We start from the raw sequence: 15,029 nt of genomic DNA on the forward strand, positions 1-15,029 counted from the left end.
TTATTACCAATGCAGATTTTTGCACAATGCGAAAAACTGCTACACAAAAGTGGGGTTTTCCCAGTTGCTGCATTAAATGTTGAGCACGCCACTTCATAAATTTGCACAAATGACAGGAAGTCCCTGGATAGTGCAGAAAATGGTGAAAAGCTCACACACATGTCTACACCAGTTGGTCGATGGAATACATTTGTGCAAAAATAATATTTTGTAAAAGTGATAAATTCAGTGCACCAACCAGTGCATCTGCTGACAACATCTCCTGGAAGCTCACAACAAGAAAGATAAAAAAATATATAAAAAAAAAGCAGAGAAGACAACATGAAAATAGCGCAAAATTAGATGATAATTTCAGCGAGAGTTAATGCAGAGAAATAAAAACACACTGCGCATGGAACTTTGCACGCCAATGTTTCTATAATAGATTTAGAATCTGGTTTCTTAATTCAAGATATAAAATAGTCTCAGTATATTTCTACCTTCTCTAAGAACTCACCTGACTATGAGTAACGAAGATACAGTTTGGTTTTGCACTGGAGTGAATCGGACTTTAACACTCTTTTTCTCTCCAGGCTTAAGAATAATATTAAGTACAGACTGACGGAATGGTCCTTCCACAAAACCTTGACTGCTCAGTACAGGCTGCACCTTTTAGAGAAAAAAAAAAAAAGTCATTAAAAACAAGATTTTGGCAAGAATACAAGCATTCATGTGCCTGCTTATAAAATATCACTTGCAAACAATGACAGTGTTTCATCAGCATGAACACTGCTAGGACAGGGAAGCGCTCCCTGCAGATCACTGTAGTTTAACATCTTATACAGTATATGGATAATGTACATGGGATAGAAAGAATCCACTCAACGAGCCTTCACATCGCAACTAAGGAAAACGTATAACATTTACTGCCTGCTGTGCATCGTTACAATTTATCTGAAGTGACAGGTACACAGATCAAGACATCATGGTTATAGATTGTACTACATGCACTTGACGTACACAAACTCTGTGTGAAGAGCTGTAAAATGGCTGCGTGTTTGAGAAGCTGCCAATGATAGGCATGCTAGAAAGTTAACTTTGTATTTTGCAGAGTTTGTGCCCAAATGCTAAAAAGCTCTTTAAAGGGGTACTCCCATGGAAAACTTTTTTTTATTATTTAAATCAACTGGTGCCAGAAAGTTAAACAGATTTGTTAATCATTTCTATTAAAAAATCTTAATCCTTCCAGTACTTTTTAGGGGCTGTATACTAAAGAGAAATCCAAGAAAAGAAATGCATTTCCTCTGATGTCATGACCACAGTGCTCTCTGCTGACCTCTGCTGTCCATTTTAGGAACTGTCCAGAGCAGGAGAGAATCCCCAAAGCAAACATCTGCTGCTCTGGACAGTTCCTAAAATGGACAGCAGAGGTCAGCAGAGAGCACTGTGGTCATGACATCAGAGGAAATGCATTTCTTTTTTGGATTTCTCTTTAGTATACAGCCCCAAAACAGTACTGGAAGGATTAAGATATTTTAATAGAAGTGATTTACAAATCTGTATAACTTTCTGGCACCAGTTGATTTAAAAAAAAAAAAAAAAAAAGTTTTCCAGGGGAGTACCCCTTTAAAATGAGGGACATACTAAAAGCATTTTGTTGTGGGCTTAAAGGGGTACTCCCGTGGAAAACTTTTTTTTTTTTTTAAATCAACTGGTGCCAGAACGTTAAACCGATTTGTAAATTACTTCTATTAAAAAATCGTAATCCTTCCAAGTACATATTAGCTGCTGAATACTACAGAGGAAATGGTTTTCTTTTTGGAACACAGAGCTCTCTGCTGACATCATGACCACAGTGCTTTCTGCTGACATCTCTGTCCATTTTAGGAACTGTCCAGAGCAGCATATGTTTGCTATGGGGATTTTCTCCTACTCTGGACAGTTCCTAAAATGGACGGAGATGTCAGCAGAGAGCACTGTGGTCATGATGTCAGCAGAGAGCTCCGTGTTCCAAAAAGAAAACCATTTCCTCTGTAGTATTCAGCGGCTAATAAGTACTGGAAGGATTAATGGGATCCTCTCTGCTCCATTATGACTCCCGTTAGGCTTCGTTAAAATAACGGCCGTTAAGGGCGGTCAAAGTAAACAAAAGCCCTTAACGATCGTTTGTAACAGAGCTACTTTCATAGTGTGAAAGTAGCCTTAGAGCAGCAAACTTAGACATAGCAATACACATAATGGCGATTTACTAATAATGTCTACATCTTAGTCTAAAAATGCACCTTATTTATCAGTGGCTCATGCTCTTCGATAAATCTGGTACATCTATAGTTTGTGTAGTTTACCGTAAGACCACCTATTACTATACTTTTTTATGCCAATATTTTGGCAAAATTGTCATAATTTGTCACTATGTCATAGAGTGGCATACATTGGCTACAATGCAACAATAAATAAAGTATAAGGCTACGTTCACACGACCGTTTACTTCAGTCCTGCTTTTCTCCAGTCACTGCCTCCTTAACGAACCATACTACTAACGGATGCAAACGAGTGACTTCTGTGGCATCCTTTAGCATCAGTTTCTCATCCGTTAGTATGAAAAGTCAGACACCTACAGACTCCCGCCGCCGGGACTAATACTACTCCCATCGTGGAGCTGACTTGTTTCCATGATGGGAGTAGTAGTTCCAGGCAGCGGGAGTCTGCGGGCGACTGGGGAGGCTACATTAGTGCTTGTTCTACTACCCCTATCATGGAACAGACTCTGTTCCATGTTGGGGGTAGTAGTACAGGGGATAAAAGATTGATCGCACTGGGTCTCACTTCTGAGACCCGATGCTATCAGAAGTTATTAAGCAGGGGAGTGGGCGGCATGCTGCGCTCCACTGCGATCTACTGAGTGTATAGAATATACCCCACACAGCGCTATGTGTGGAAAGTATATATCAGCAGCGCATCTGTCAGGGAATCCACTGTTCCAAAGATCTGTCAAACGCCAGTGGGGTGTAAATACTCACTGCACCCCTTATTAAATTCTGTGAGGGGTGTAGTTTCCAAAATAGGGTCACATGTGGGGGGGGTCCACTGTTCTGGCACCACGGGGGGGGGGGGGGGGTTTGTAAACGCACATGGCCCCTGACTTCCATTCCAAAAAATGTTTTCCCAAAAGCTAAATGGCGCTCCTTCTCTTCTGAGCATTGTAGTGCTTCAGCAGAGCACTTGACGTCCACACATGGGGTATTTCCATACTCAGAAGAGATGGGGTTTCAAATTTTGGGGGGCATTTTGTCCTATTATCCCTCGTAAAAATTTGAAATTTGAGGGAAAACTAGCATTTTAGTGAAAAAAAAATTATAATTTTCACATCCAACTTTAACGAAAAGTCGTTAAACACCTGTGGGGTGTTAAGGCTCACTGGACCCCTTGTTACGTGCCTTGAGGGGTGTAGGTTCTAAATAGTATGCCATGTGTTTTTTTTTTTGCTGTTCTGGCACCATAGGGGCTTCCTAAATGTGACATGCCCCCAAAAAACCATTTCAGAAAAACTCACTCTCCAAAATCCCACTGTCGCGCCTTCCCTTTTGAGCCCTCTACTGCGCCCGCCGAACACTTGACATACACATATGAGGTGTTTTCTTACTCGAGAGAAATTGGGTTACACATTTTAGGAAGATTTCTCTCCTTTTACCCCTAGTAAAAATTCAATAACTGGGTCTACAAGAACATGCCAGTGAACATGCCAGTGTAAAAAAGGAAGATTTTGAATTTTCTCCTTCAATTTTCTGCTATTCCTGTGAAACACCTAAAGGGTTAACAAACCATTTGAATGTCATTGTGAATACTTTGAGGGGTGCAGTTTTTATAATGGGGTCATTTGTGGGGTATTTCTAATAAGAAGGCCCTTCAAATCCACTTCAAAACAGAACTGGTCCCTGAAAAATTTCGATTCTGAAATTTTTGTGAAAAATTTGAAAATTGCTGCTATACTTTGAAGCCCTCTGGTGTCTTCCAAAAGTAAAAACATGTCAACTTTATGATGGAACCAAAAAGTAGACATATTGTATGTGTGAATCAATATATAATTTATTTGGAATATTCATTTTCCTTATAAGCAGAGAGCTTCAAAGTAAAAAAAAAAAAATGCTAAATTTAAAATTTTTTCATCAAATTTTGGAATTTTTCACCAAGAAATGATGCAGGTATCGACAAAATTTTACCACTAACAAAGTAGAATGTCACGAAAAACAATCTCGGAATCAGAATGAAAGGTAAAAGCATCCCAGAGTTATTAATGTTTAAAGTGACAGTGGTCAGATGTGCAAGTGTCCTTCAGTGAAAATTGGCTGGGTCTTTAAAGGGGTTAATATAGATATGTCCCCCGCTGCCACTCACAATCTTCATTTTAAAAACCCCACCAGGAGCCCTGAATGGCTCACAATCATCAATTTTAAATGGCTCACAATCTTCATTTTAAAAACCCCGTTGGGAGCCCTGAATGGCTCCTTGGTGCCAGCTATTCAGGGCTCCCGGCAGGGGGTTTAAAGATGAAAATAAAAACACTCTATACATCGCAGAAGAGCGGAGCATGCAGCCTGCCCCTCTGCTTAGTAACTTCTGATCGTATTGGGTCTCAGAAGTGAGACCCCATGTGATTAATCCCTCAGCCCCTGTACTACAACCCCCAACATGGAACAGAGTCTGTTCCATGATGGGGTAGTAGTACAAACACTAATGTAGCCTCCCCATCTACCCGCAGACTCCTGCAGCTGAGGGAACTACTACTCCCATCATGGAAACAAGTCTGTTCCATGATGGAAGTAGTAGTAGTCCCACAACACTACAGGAGTCTGCTGATTTAACCTCTTCAGAGCATGCTCAAGTAATAACTGATTATATAACTGTTTTTGACGGGAGAAAAAAATTATTCATGCACAGTCTTTTCCCCTGTCAGAACAGGATGCAAACAGGTGATAAAGGATTGTAAAAAAAAAAAATCCCATTGACATCAATGGGATTATTTTACAGCCGTTTGCAAACCGCTTGAAAAATTATCAAACGGATTGATAACGGACATTTATTTAACGGGGGCAGACAGCCGTGTGAACGAGCCCTTAGACACAAATTGCTCTGGACCACTGTAAAATAAATCGCAATGTGGTGGTACAAAAAGAAAAACATAAAACACTCTTTTAGTCTCCATCACTTGTAAGGTAAATGGAGGTCTAAAGCCATGTTCACGCGTCTGAATTTCCATGCTGGATTCCGCATTGGAATCTGGCACGGAGAATCCGCTGCAACAGAGTCCTGTTAAATTCAACGGGATTCTGCCGCACTGTGCACATGGCGGAATTTCTATGCCAGATGTTTCAGTCATGGAAATTCGATTTTCTGTGTCGGCAGAATGAATCAACAGGTTCATTCTTTCTGCGGACTCTGCACAAAATGCACAGCCATCTATAAGACACATTCTTGTGCGGTCCTAGCGCCTGCATGTTTATGCCCCCCCACGGAGATTCTCTGTGTGGACATTCCGTTGTGTGAACATGGCCAAAGTCTGTGTTCAGTACTTATGCCAGGAGCTTTCATGACACAATCATCAAATGCGGCCAAACAAATGTGATGTTAACATAGTGAAAAAAGGAATTTATCGTAAAAGATAAAGAATGGCAGAAAAACCAATGTAATGTATTCACACCTGTAACAATACTTGCCTGCATACTTACATTATTTCTAAATACTTTGAATTCAAGTGTCTTCAGATCTATATTTAGCGACTTACTAATATTGAATCTGAAAAAGGGGACCATAGAGAACTAAATTATATAGACATTTTGCATAGTTTGGATAAAAATCGGAAGAACGTTTACTCTCACTTTCAGTATTAACCAACATAGTAAAATTTAACACATATGCTATACAGTCACAATACTGGATGTTCGAGAATTGAATTCCCCACCCCCACCCACTACAAAGACTGTATTAGTCAGTAAGCACTACCTATGTATTAGAGTAGCTTGTAATAGTATCGTGTTATCAGGAATAATATTAGCAGTTAAAGCTGCTCAGGGTGAAAGGAGGGGAAAAAAAACATGCACTCACCTGCCGCCAATTGCCCACTGGTGCTGGTCTAGCTGCTCAGGCCTTCCTGTTCTTCATAATGACAAGTAGGAAATGCCTGGTCAGCAAATCACTGGCTGTGGTGGATCACCGCTGCACCAAGTGATTGGGTGAGCATGCATTTCCTATGTGTTAGGACATGGAACAAGACCACAAGCAGCAGAAAGGGCACCATCAGAAAGGCACCAGCAGGTAATGGGCAGAAGTCAAGTTTTTGTGTTTTTTTATTCCGGCCACCCTAAGCAGTTAAAAATATTTTAATGGATAAGCCCTTCAAATTTCTTCAAGATTATATGAATTATAAAGATCTTGTGATTGGAATAATATTCTACTTCAGATAAAAGGTTAATAGTCAACATTATGTGCACTTTGTGGTCACTTCAAAAACGATCACACTGAATGTTTACAAGAAAGAAGAAAAGAAAAAAAAAACTTTCAGTAACCACCTTCATTTCTCTATTTCAGAAAATGTAATGTCTAAAAGCAATGAAGTGCTCGAATTTTATGGCAAAATATTTCTGCACTTACCTGTCTAATATTCTATCTAGCACCAAAGAACTATTAGCATAAAGTGCCAGGGGGAGGATCTGGACATAAACAGATACATCCGCAGGGTTCTCTAGTGCAATTTCTTCTTCCTGTTGCAAAGTATCACCAAGCCATTAATATTCCAATGTTTAACTCTACAGATTTATTGCTTATTGGAATGTTGTAAAGTAACAACATTTTTATAAATATTTTATTATATTTTCATGTGACAACACTGAAGAAATTATATTTTACTACAATTTAATGTAGTGTTCAATGTTGTGTCCCCTCAAAATAACTTCACACACAGCCAATAATGTCTTAACCTTTGCAACAAAGTGAGTACAACCATAAGTGGAAATGTCCAAATTAGGCCCAATTAGCCATTTTCCCTCACCGATGTCATGTGACTTGTTAGTGTTTCAAGCTCTTAGGTGTGAATTTGGAGCAGGTGTTTTAAATTTAGTGTTATCGCTCTCATACTCTCTAATACTAGTCACTGGAAGTTCAACATGGCACTCATAGCAAAAAACTTTCTGAGGATCTTAACCTCTTAAGGACCAAGGACATACCAGTACGTCCTGAGTCCTTTCCCTTTCTATAACGCGGGGCCACGGCTAACAACGGCCGGGACCCGTGGCTAATAGCGCACAGCACTGATCGCGGTGCCGCGCACTATTAACCCTTTAGATGCGGCGTTCAAAGTTGAACGCCGCATCTAAAGTGAAAGTAAATCACTGCCGGTTAGCTAAGAGGGCTGTTCGGGATGTCCGCAGGGAAATCGCAGCTCTGGGACACGAGGAGGGTCTTCTATCCTGCCTCCTGGTGTCCAATCGCCGAATGACTGCTCAGTGCCTGAGATCCAGGCATGAGCAGTCAAGCGGCAGAATCATTGATCAATGGTTTCCTATGTAAAAGATCAGTGTGTGCAGTGTTATAGCCCTCTATGGGAGCTATAACACTGCAAAAAAGAAAAAAAAAAAGTGGAAAAAAAAGTGGATAAAGATCATTTAACCCCTCCCCTAATAAAAGTTTGAATCACCCCCCTTTTCCCAATTAAAAAAAACAAACAGTGTAAATAAAAATAAACATATGTGGTATCACCACATGCAGAAATGTCCGAATTATAAAAATATATCATTAATTAAACCGCACGGTCAATGGCGTATGCGCTAAAAAATTCCAAAGTCCAAAATAGTGTATTTTTGGTCACTTTTTATATAATGAAAAAAAAAAAAATCGATTAATAAGTCCGATCAATACAAAAATGGTACCGCTAAAAACTTCAGATCACAGTGCAAAAAATGAGCCCTCATACCGCCCCATGCAGAAAAATAAAAAAATTATAGGGGTCAGAAGATGACAATTTTAAATGTATAAATTTTCCTGCATGTAGTTATGATTTTTTTCAGAAGTACGATAAAATCAAACCTATAAAAGTAGGGTATCATTTTAATTGTATGGACCTACAGAATAAAGAAAATGTGTCATTTTTACCGAAAAATGTACGGCTTAGAAAAAGAAGCCCCCAAAAGTTACAAAATGGCGTTTCTTTTTTCAATTTTGTCTCACAATGATTTTTTTTTCCCCATTTCGCCATAGATTTTTGGGTAAAATTACTGATGTCGTTACAAAGTAGCTTTAGTGGCGCAAAAAATAAGCCATCATATGGATTTTTAGGTGCAAAATTGAAAGAGTTATGATTTTTTAAAGGTAAGGAGGAAAAATGAAAGTGGAAAAACAAATAATCTTATTTGGTTAGATGGTGTCAAGCTTGTGTGGCAGCAAGAAGGTAAGGAGTACAAAGACAAGTGTGTCTTGCCTACAGTCAAGAATGGTGGTGTGAGAGTCATGGTCTGGGGCTGCATGCGTGCTGTTGACACTGGGGAGCTACAGTTCATTGAGGGAACGATGAATGCAAACCTGTACTGTGACATACTGAAGCAGAGGACTGGGCCGTAGGGCAGTTTTCCAACATGATAATGCCCCCAAAAACGCCTCCAAGATTATCATTACCTTGCTAAAAGAAGCTGAGGATAGATGTGATAGACCTAAACTCTTATGTCCCTGTGGGCCATCCTCAAACAGTAGTAGGGGAAGCACACAGTCTATAACATCCACCAGCTCGGTGATGTCGCCATGGAGGAATTAAGTGGCAATTCTTGTGAACTCCAGGCCCAAGAAGCTTAAGGCAGTGGAGGAAAATAATGGTGGCCACACAAGAATATTGACACTTTGTGCCCAATGTGGACATTTCCAACTTAGGGATGCACTCACTTTTGTAGTAAAGGTTTAGACATTATTGGCTTTGTGTTGAGTGTTATTTTGAGGGAACACAACATTAAACACTGTTATACAGACTGTGCAGTCACTACTTTACATTGTAGCTAAGTGTCATTTCTTCAGTGTTGTCACATGAAAACATATGATAAAATATTTACAAAAATGTGAGGGGTGGACTTATACGAGATACTGTATGAATTCTAAAAATAATTCTTGTTGTTGTTACAGTAATGAAAGTTAACATTTTTAACATGAGTAATGAATAAGGGAGGGGCATAATAAACAACTGTGGTACTTACCGATGACGAGTTGGTATTGGTTAGAGGAAAGTGTACATGACGGGACGAGCTAACAATAGATGGCCATATAAGCTCGGCCTTTACTTCTGAAAGGACATTTTTCTGAAGATCAGTGTCAACTTCAAACACAGCTTCAGGTCTATAAATAAAACAGATGCTGCTTTCACGATTGATGCAAAAAAAATCAATTTCTGTTAAAGGAAACCTATGTGATGAGTTAAAGTTTACAAGCAGACACAGCCAAGCCTGAAACCTTCAAATCCTGAATTGGAAAATGTTACTGTTTCTGCCTAGAGTAGTTGAAGCCTAAACAGGGAAACAGAGCACCAACAATTTTCTGCATTATTTTTGTTCTTTGTTTATTGGCTAGTTATATAGTAAAAGTACAACATCAAGCTGCAATTATTAGTACTGTTTTACCGTGCCTAAGGCTTTTATGAAATTATTTTTATCACTTATACAAATCAAAACAAATTACTTATTTAAACCCCCCTTTAAACCCATCCTATCCCTCCTCCCCTGCCGCAGAAGGTTTATACTACAAGAATACTTAGTTGATCAACAATTAACATTCTTTCATTTCCATAATTCTACTTATTCAAGAATTTTTCATAATAGGAAGCAGTTTCCAGCCAAGCCCTGATGCTGGGCAATTTTTGTGCAATCCAGTTTCTTGCAACCAATTATCTAGCATTAAAAAAAATCTAATAATTTTATGCTTGAGGTTACTTTGGACCTCTATTTCCGTCATCATTTCCCAGAACAGCTATCTTGGGACAGATTTGTATCTCTTTCCCCACAATCTTCCTAATTTCATTGAATATTTCCATCCAATATTTTTTTACAGCCAGAATGCCTAAAAGGAAAATGGACAGCTGGTTCGCTCGTACTAAACCCAATACTCAGGGTACAGAGCAGGTATTAAAATAAGACTAAAGTTACTCCAATCAGTGCTGCTGTTTAGGAGATAAAAGTAGTAATAGTCTATGTTCACATAATGGAATTTCTGTGCAGAATTCTGCATTGGAATTTCGCATGGAGATTCTGCAGCAGCAGAGTCCATTGATTTCAAAGGGATTCAGCTGCGCTGCTTACATAGCAGAATTTCCACGCTGGAAACATTTGGTGCAGAGATTAAAATTCCAGTATCCGCAGAAAGAAAGACATGTCTATTCTTTATGAGGACTCCGCACGGAAATGCATTGCAGTCTGAGACTGCGTATTTCCGAGCAGTTCTAGCAATGGCATGTGCTGCTGGTGGTACATTGTCATGTCCACAGAGATTTTCCATGTGGACATTCCCCCGTGTGAACATAGCCTTAGAGTCAGTTGCTGTGGGCAGGCACATGGAGGCAGAGGGGAAGAAGGCAGGGATGCTCTGTATACTATATTAGCAATGGACGCTACTACTTCTTGTATTTCCTGTACCGCAGCACAGATCAGAGTAAGTAATAACTCATTTTAGTCTGATTCATCCGTACTATAACCCTGTGTATTGGGTTTAGTGCAGCTGAACCAGCAGTAAGTTTCCCTTTAATCCATCAATTTACAGAATATTCAAAACTTTTACAATTAGTTATTGGCTTTAAATTAAAGCCTTTTAAGAAAATGAAAACTTTACGAAAGCATTTTTACTCACAAATTCGAATTTTCACGGATTTCAGACCATTTTTTATAAAGGTTTTCATAGTTGTCCCAATCTGTGTCCCAAACATCCTCTTGCATTGCTAAATGGTGTTGAGTCTTCACTTCATCTGGGGACAAAATATGTAAAATATCCTATTATATTCAATATGAATTTAGTTTTACACCAATTTTCTATATCAATAAATCATGTTCCAAAGGGTTATAATGCAAAGTCCCTTGGTACCCTCTAAAATGACAGAAATATCTCAGATCTCAATTTCAGTAAGCAGCAACAGATCTTTGTTGGTTTGTTTTAAATCTATGGCCTATACACAGGGTAGCCCATCAATACCTGATCGGAGGGAGTTTCAATTGATGAGTGTGATGTTTTAAACCCCCACAGATCAGATGGTAATGGTATGTCCTGAGAAAAAGCCATCAATCACAATTTCCTATAAAAAACATAGGATGTTAGGCAGTGTCAATCATTAGTCAGATTCTATTGCTAAGTAGACACAGAGCCATATCAAGCAAATATCAAGACTCATTTTTGCAATGACAAATTTTACTGAGAAGTCTTGAGTTAAAGGAGTAGTCCGGCACGCACTTTTCTTATTGTATCCGTTCCGGGCTGAAAAATAAAAGACAACAAATTTTCTCTTACCTGCCTAGGCTCCCCCGGTGCTTCAGTACAGGTGTTCGGTCCCCGGGCTGTATTCTTCTTACTTCCTGTTAGCCCGGCATGTCACACGGAGCTTCAACCTATCACCGGCCGCAGCGATGTCCCACCTCGGCAAGTGATAGGCTGAAGCTCCGTGTGACGTGCCGGGCTAACAGGAAGTAAGAAGAATACAGCCCGAGACCGAACGCCTGTACCGGAGCACCGGGGGAGCGTAGGCAGGCAAGAGAAAGCTTATTTTATTTTTTTTGCAGCCCGGAACGGATACAATAAGAAAAGTGAGCACCGGACATGTCCTTTAAGCGACTGTAGCTGTTTAACCCCTTGGTGGCCCATGACGGTTCTAATTCAACTTAGTGCTGCTAAGTGTGTATGAAGCAGGTTCCTTTAGTATAATGAGACTTATGAATGCAGGGTTTATTTTTAATAGTCACATTAAACCACCAAAATGGTCACTAAATACCCTATTTTTACCAAACACAAACTAAATCTAATGTACTAACTAATAATCTTTATTGAAATAACACCCTTAAAATTGGAGTGGCGAGTCTCTTTTGTGTAAACTGTCTCAAATAATTATCAGTATTTGCCACGGCTGCTAGCCTACAATCCCGCAATCTAAAACTATTGGATAGGGGATTCGTTTTTAATCGCGACACTTCTCCTTTAAGTATACCTGTAACTTGCTCTAGCAAAATACTTTGCAAGCAAGCTTTCAAGAAGTGCTCTCTCTCTCTCTCTCTCTCTGACCCAATGAATGGAGAGCATCTCTTGAAGGTTTGTTTCACTACAAAGTCTGAAATGTGATTTGACTGAAAAACAAAGTCTAATAGTGGAAGCCTCCAATCTTTCATGTTACTATGACTTACTCTTTGATAAAAATTGAAGTCCAACATAACAGTGGTCACCACAATTTAAAGCAGCATCAAAATATATATTGGCTATCTGCAAAGAAAAGAAAAATTATTTAGCCAAAACTTGCATTGTAAACACTAATACTGTATTCTATACAACAATCAGCCAAAACATTTAAACAGGTGAAGTTCGGTAAATAAAAATGTATAGGGCTGGGATGTATTAGGCAGCAAGTGAATGTGCAGTTCTTGAAGATGACTGAGAAGGAGGGGGGAATGTATAATTTTCTCTGTCAGTGCAGAGTGACAAAATTGAGTCAATTTGCACAAAAAAATACTGTGCAAACTCCCACCTTGCACAAAACCAGAACTCGTGCAAAGATGTTGCCACTCTGTGTTGACCAAAGGGGAATTATTTCCCACCCTTAGTGTGAGAGCAGAGATCCTGGGTCTGGTATCCATCTGGATGTTACATTGACATGTAGCGCCTATCTAAAAATTGTTACAAAGTACATTTTTCCATAACAAAGGCAGTAACTAATAGCAGTGAATTCTTTCTGCAGGATAAAGCAACTTGCCAGATATTTATCATATAGAGGATCTGCAATAGCAGATACCAAAGGAAACCTTCAGAGATACTGTAAAATCTATGCATCAATAGTTTGATGAGGAAACTTGTACAATATTACGTAGCTGGTTTTAATGTTGTGGTTGTTCGACACATACAAGCATTGTGGAAATCTCAGACAGTCCTAGAGTTTGGACACCCCCCACCTCCCCCTTCTTCCCACGTAGTATTAATAGTTGAACAACACCTTTAAATATCTTACAAAAAAAGGTAAAGTGAAAGCGAAAATATATATACCTTAGATTTTTTCCCAGGCTCTAATTCATCTTTAATGCTCCTCAATCTCTTATAAAAAAATCTGATGTCCTCCGATAAGGAGCGTATTTGTTGTATTTTCACCTTCTGTGAGAAGGAACTCATAATATGCAAACTCTGATGAACTAATTTTCCCTGCAAGAAAAGAATGTAACAAATTTTCTTTCTGTGACATACACAGGTAGATGTAACAGACAGAACTAGTCCCAGGAGGGGAAAAAGACAACAGAATCCTACCGGAAAGGAAGCTGGAAGAGTAATGTACTTGGGGGAGCAGGTTAATGAGCCGACAGCAATCACAGCCTTTACAGGGACTGTCAAGATCTGTGCAAGACAAAAGACTGTATAAAAGCTATATCCCAGATATGTTAGACTTTTCACTCACATTCTAAATATTATCATTCATAAAATCTTATATGCAAAACAGAGTATATTTGGGACAGCAAAAACACACGGCAGTCTAATTTATACTTAGGAATCTTTCTCATCTGGATAACATTGGCGCAGATTTATCAAACTGTGTGACAAAAAAATAGAATGATTTTCCCACAGCAACCAATCACAGCTCAGCTTTCACTTTACCACAGCTCATTAGCTGAGCTGTGATTGGTTGCTGTGGGAAAATCATTCTATTTTTTATCTCACACAGTTTGATTAATCTGGGCCAATGTGTTGCCTGAAAGTTTCTGCTTTAGACAAAGTAGAAATTTCTGTAGCCAAGACAAGTGGGTTGTACTGTACTGTATACTCTGTTTACACGTACCTTGAGGTAACAGTTTTTAGTGAAAAACCTGACAGGTTGGCAGCCAACCATTGGTGCCTTTAAAAGGGCTGTTGAACAATATGACTGAAGTAACTGTATCGCAGTACCTCATAATCTGTAGTTATCTGTATGCCTCCATCATAGAATCCTTCGAGTTCTTTTGCCGTCAATGTCACACGAAACACTGCATAATAACCTGAAGTTAATATAACCTGGAAATAAAGAACATTTTGTAAAATTATTACTGACAAGAGTTCAGTGGAAAGGAGAAAAATATGGAGAAGGTTACTTACTGAACTGCGGCCAGATGCAGTGGAGTTTTCAATCTCTGAAAGGTTTGCTATTATGCTGCTCCTGTTTCCCTTTTCTGTTGCTAGAAGTTCTATGGCAAGACTGTCTCCAATAACATGCCAACTTTTTATGGCCAACTAGAGAGAGTAAATATCCAACCACTTAATAATAATAGTAATATGATAGTAATCATAACAATAATAAGGGCATTTTTAGCCCAATAAACTGGTTCTTAAGAGCTGTTTTATTGAATAGTAAATGTCTTTTTTCCCACCATTATAAGGAACAGCTTTTTTATGATGTGGCTACAGAACTAGTTAAAGGTACCTTTCAGCTCTGAATCATGCTCAGAGATGGAGACATGGGAACATCACTAACAAAAATGCTGTTCCTTCTAATGGTGAAAAAAAACATTTATCATTCAAAAATTGTCTCCAACCAATTGCTAGTGCTATCTGTGTGCATGCTGTGTTTAAAGACACTGTACATGTTTTTCCTTTCAAACTATCCTTCCCACTCCCCCCCCCCCCCCCCCCCCCCCCCCCCAATAAATCATGATATTCTCTGAATGGCAGCAGTTAGTGATAAGATCTACAGCAGGAAAAGAGCAGCGTTTTGTGAGGAGACAACAAGATCCTCCCACAAAGAGGGGAGGTGTGGCCGTCAAGCCAGAAATCCCATGGCGTTTGTCTTTCAGGAGGGTGGGGGCTAGTTTCAGTGAGGG

At 39.3% G+C, this 15,029-nt stretch overlaps 1 protein-coding gene across 4 annotated transcripts in view; it reads right to left on the bottom strand.

Moving 5' to 3' along the window:
• Positions 1–15,029, bottom strand: part of TMEM131 (transmembrane protein 131) — a 209,753-nt gene that overhangs the window by 34,917 nt on the left and 159,807 nt on the right. For 3 of the 4 annotated variants that reach the window (XM_056555909.1, XM_056555908.1, XM_056555911.1), the window contains 10 exons: positions 14,308–14,442; positions 14,122–14,226; positions 13,489–13,575; positions 13,234–13,386; positions 12,384–12,459; positions 10,849–10,963; positions 9,210–9,348; positions 6,628–6,737; positions 5,694–5,772; positions 497–648 (listed from right to left, as the gene is read on the bottom strand). In XM_056555909.1, coding sequence (XP_056411884.1) covers positions 497–648; positions 5,694–5,772; positions 6,628–6,737; positions 9,210–9,348; positions 10,849–10,963; positions 12,384–12,459; positions 13,234–13,386; positions 13,489–13,575; positions 14,122–14,226; positions 14,308–14,442 — 1,151 coding nt within the window. The remainder of the gene's footprint in view (positions 1–496; positions 649–5,693; positions 5,773–6,627; positions 6,738–9,209; positions 9,349–10,848; positions 10,964–12,383; positions 12,460–13,233; positions 13,387–13,488; positions 13,576–14,121; positions 14,227–14,307; positions 14,443–15,029) is intronic. The other variant, XM_056555910.1, reaches the window with a different exon arrangement.

This window comes from Hyla sarda, chromosome 2, assembly GCF_029499605.1.
Source record: "Hyla sarda isolate aHylSar1 chromosome 2, aHylSar1.hap1, whole genome shotgun sequence".
NCBI lineage: Eukaryota > Metazoa > Chordata > Amphibia > Anura > Hylidae > Hyla > Hyla sarda.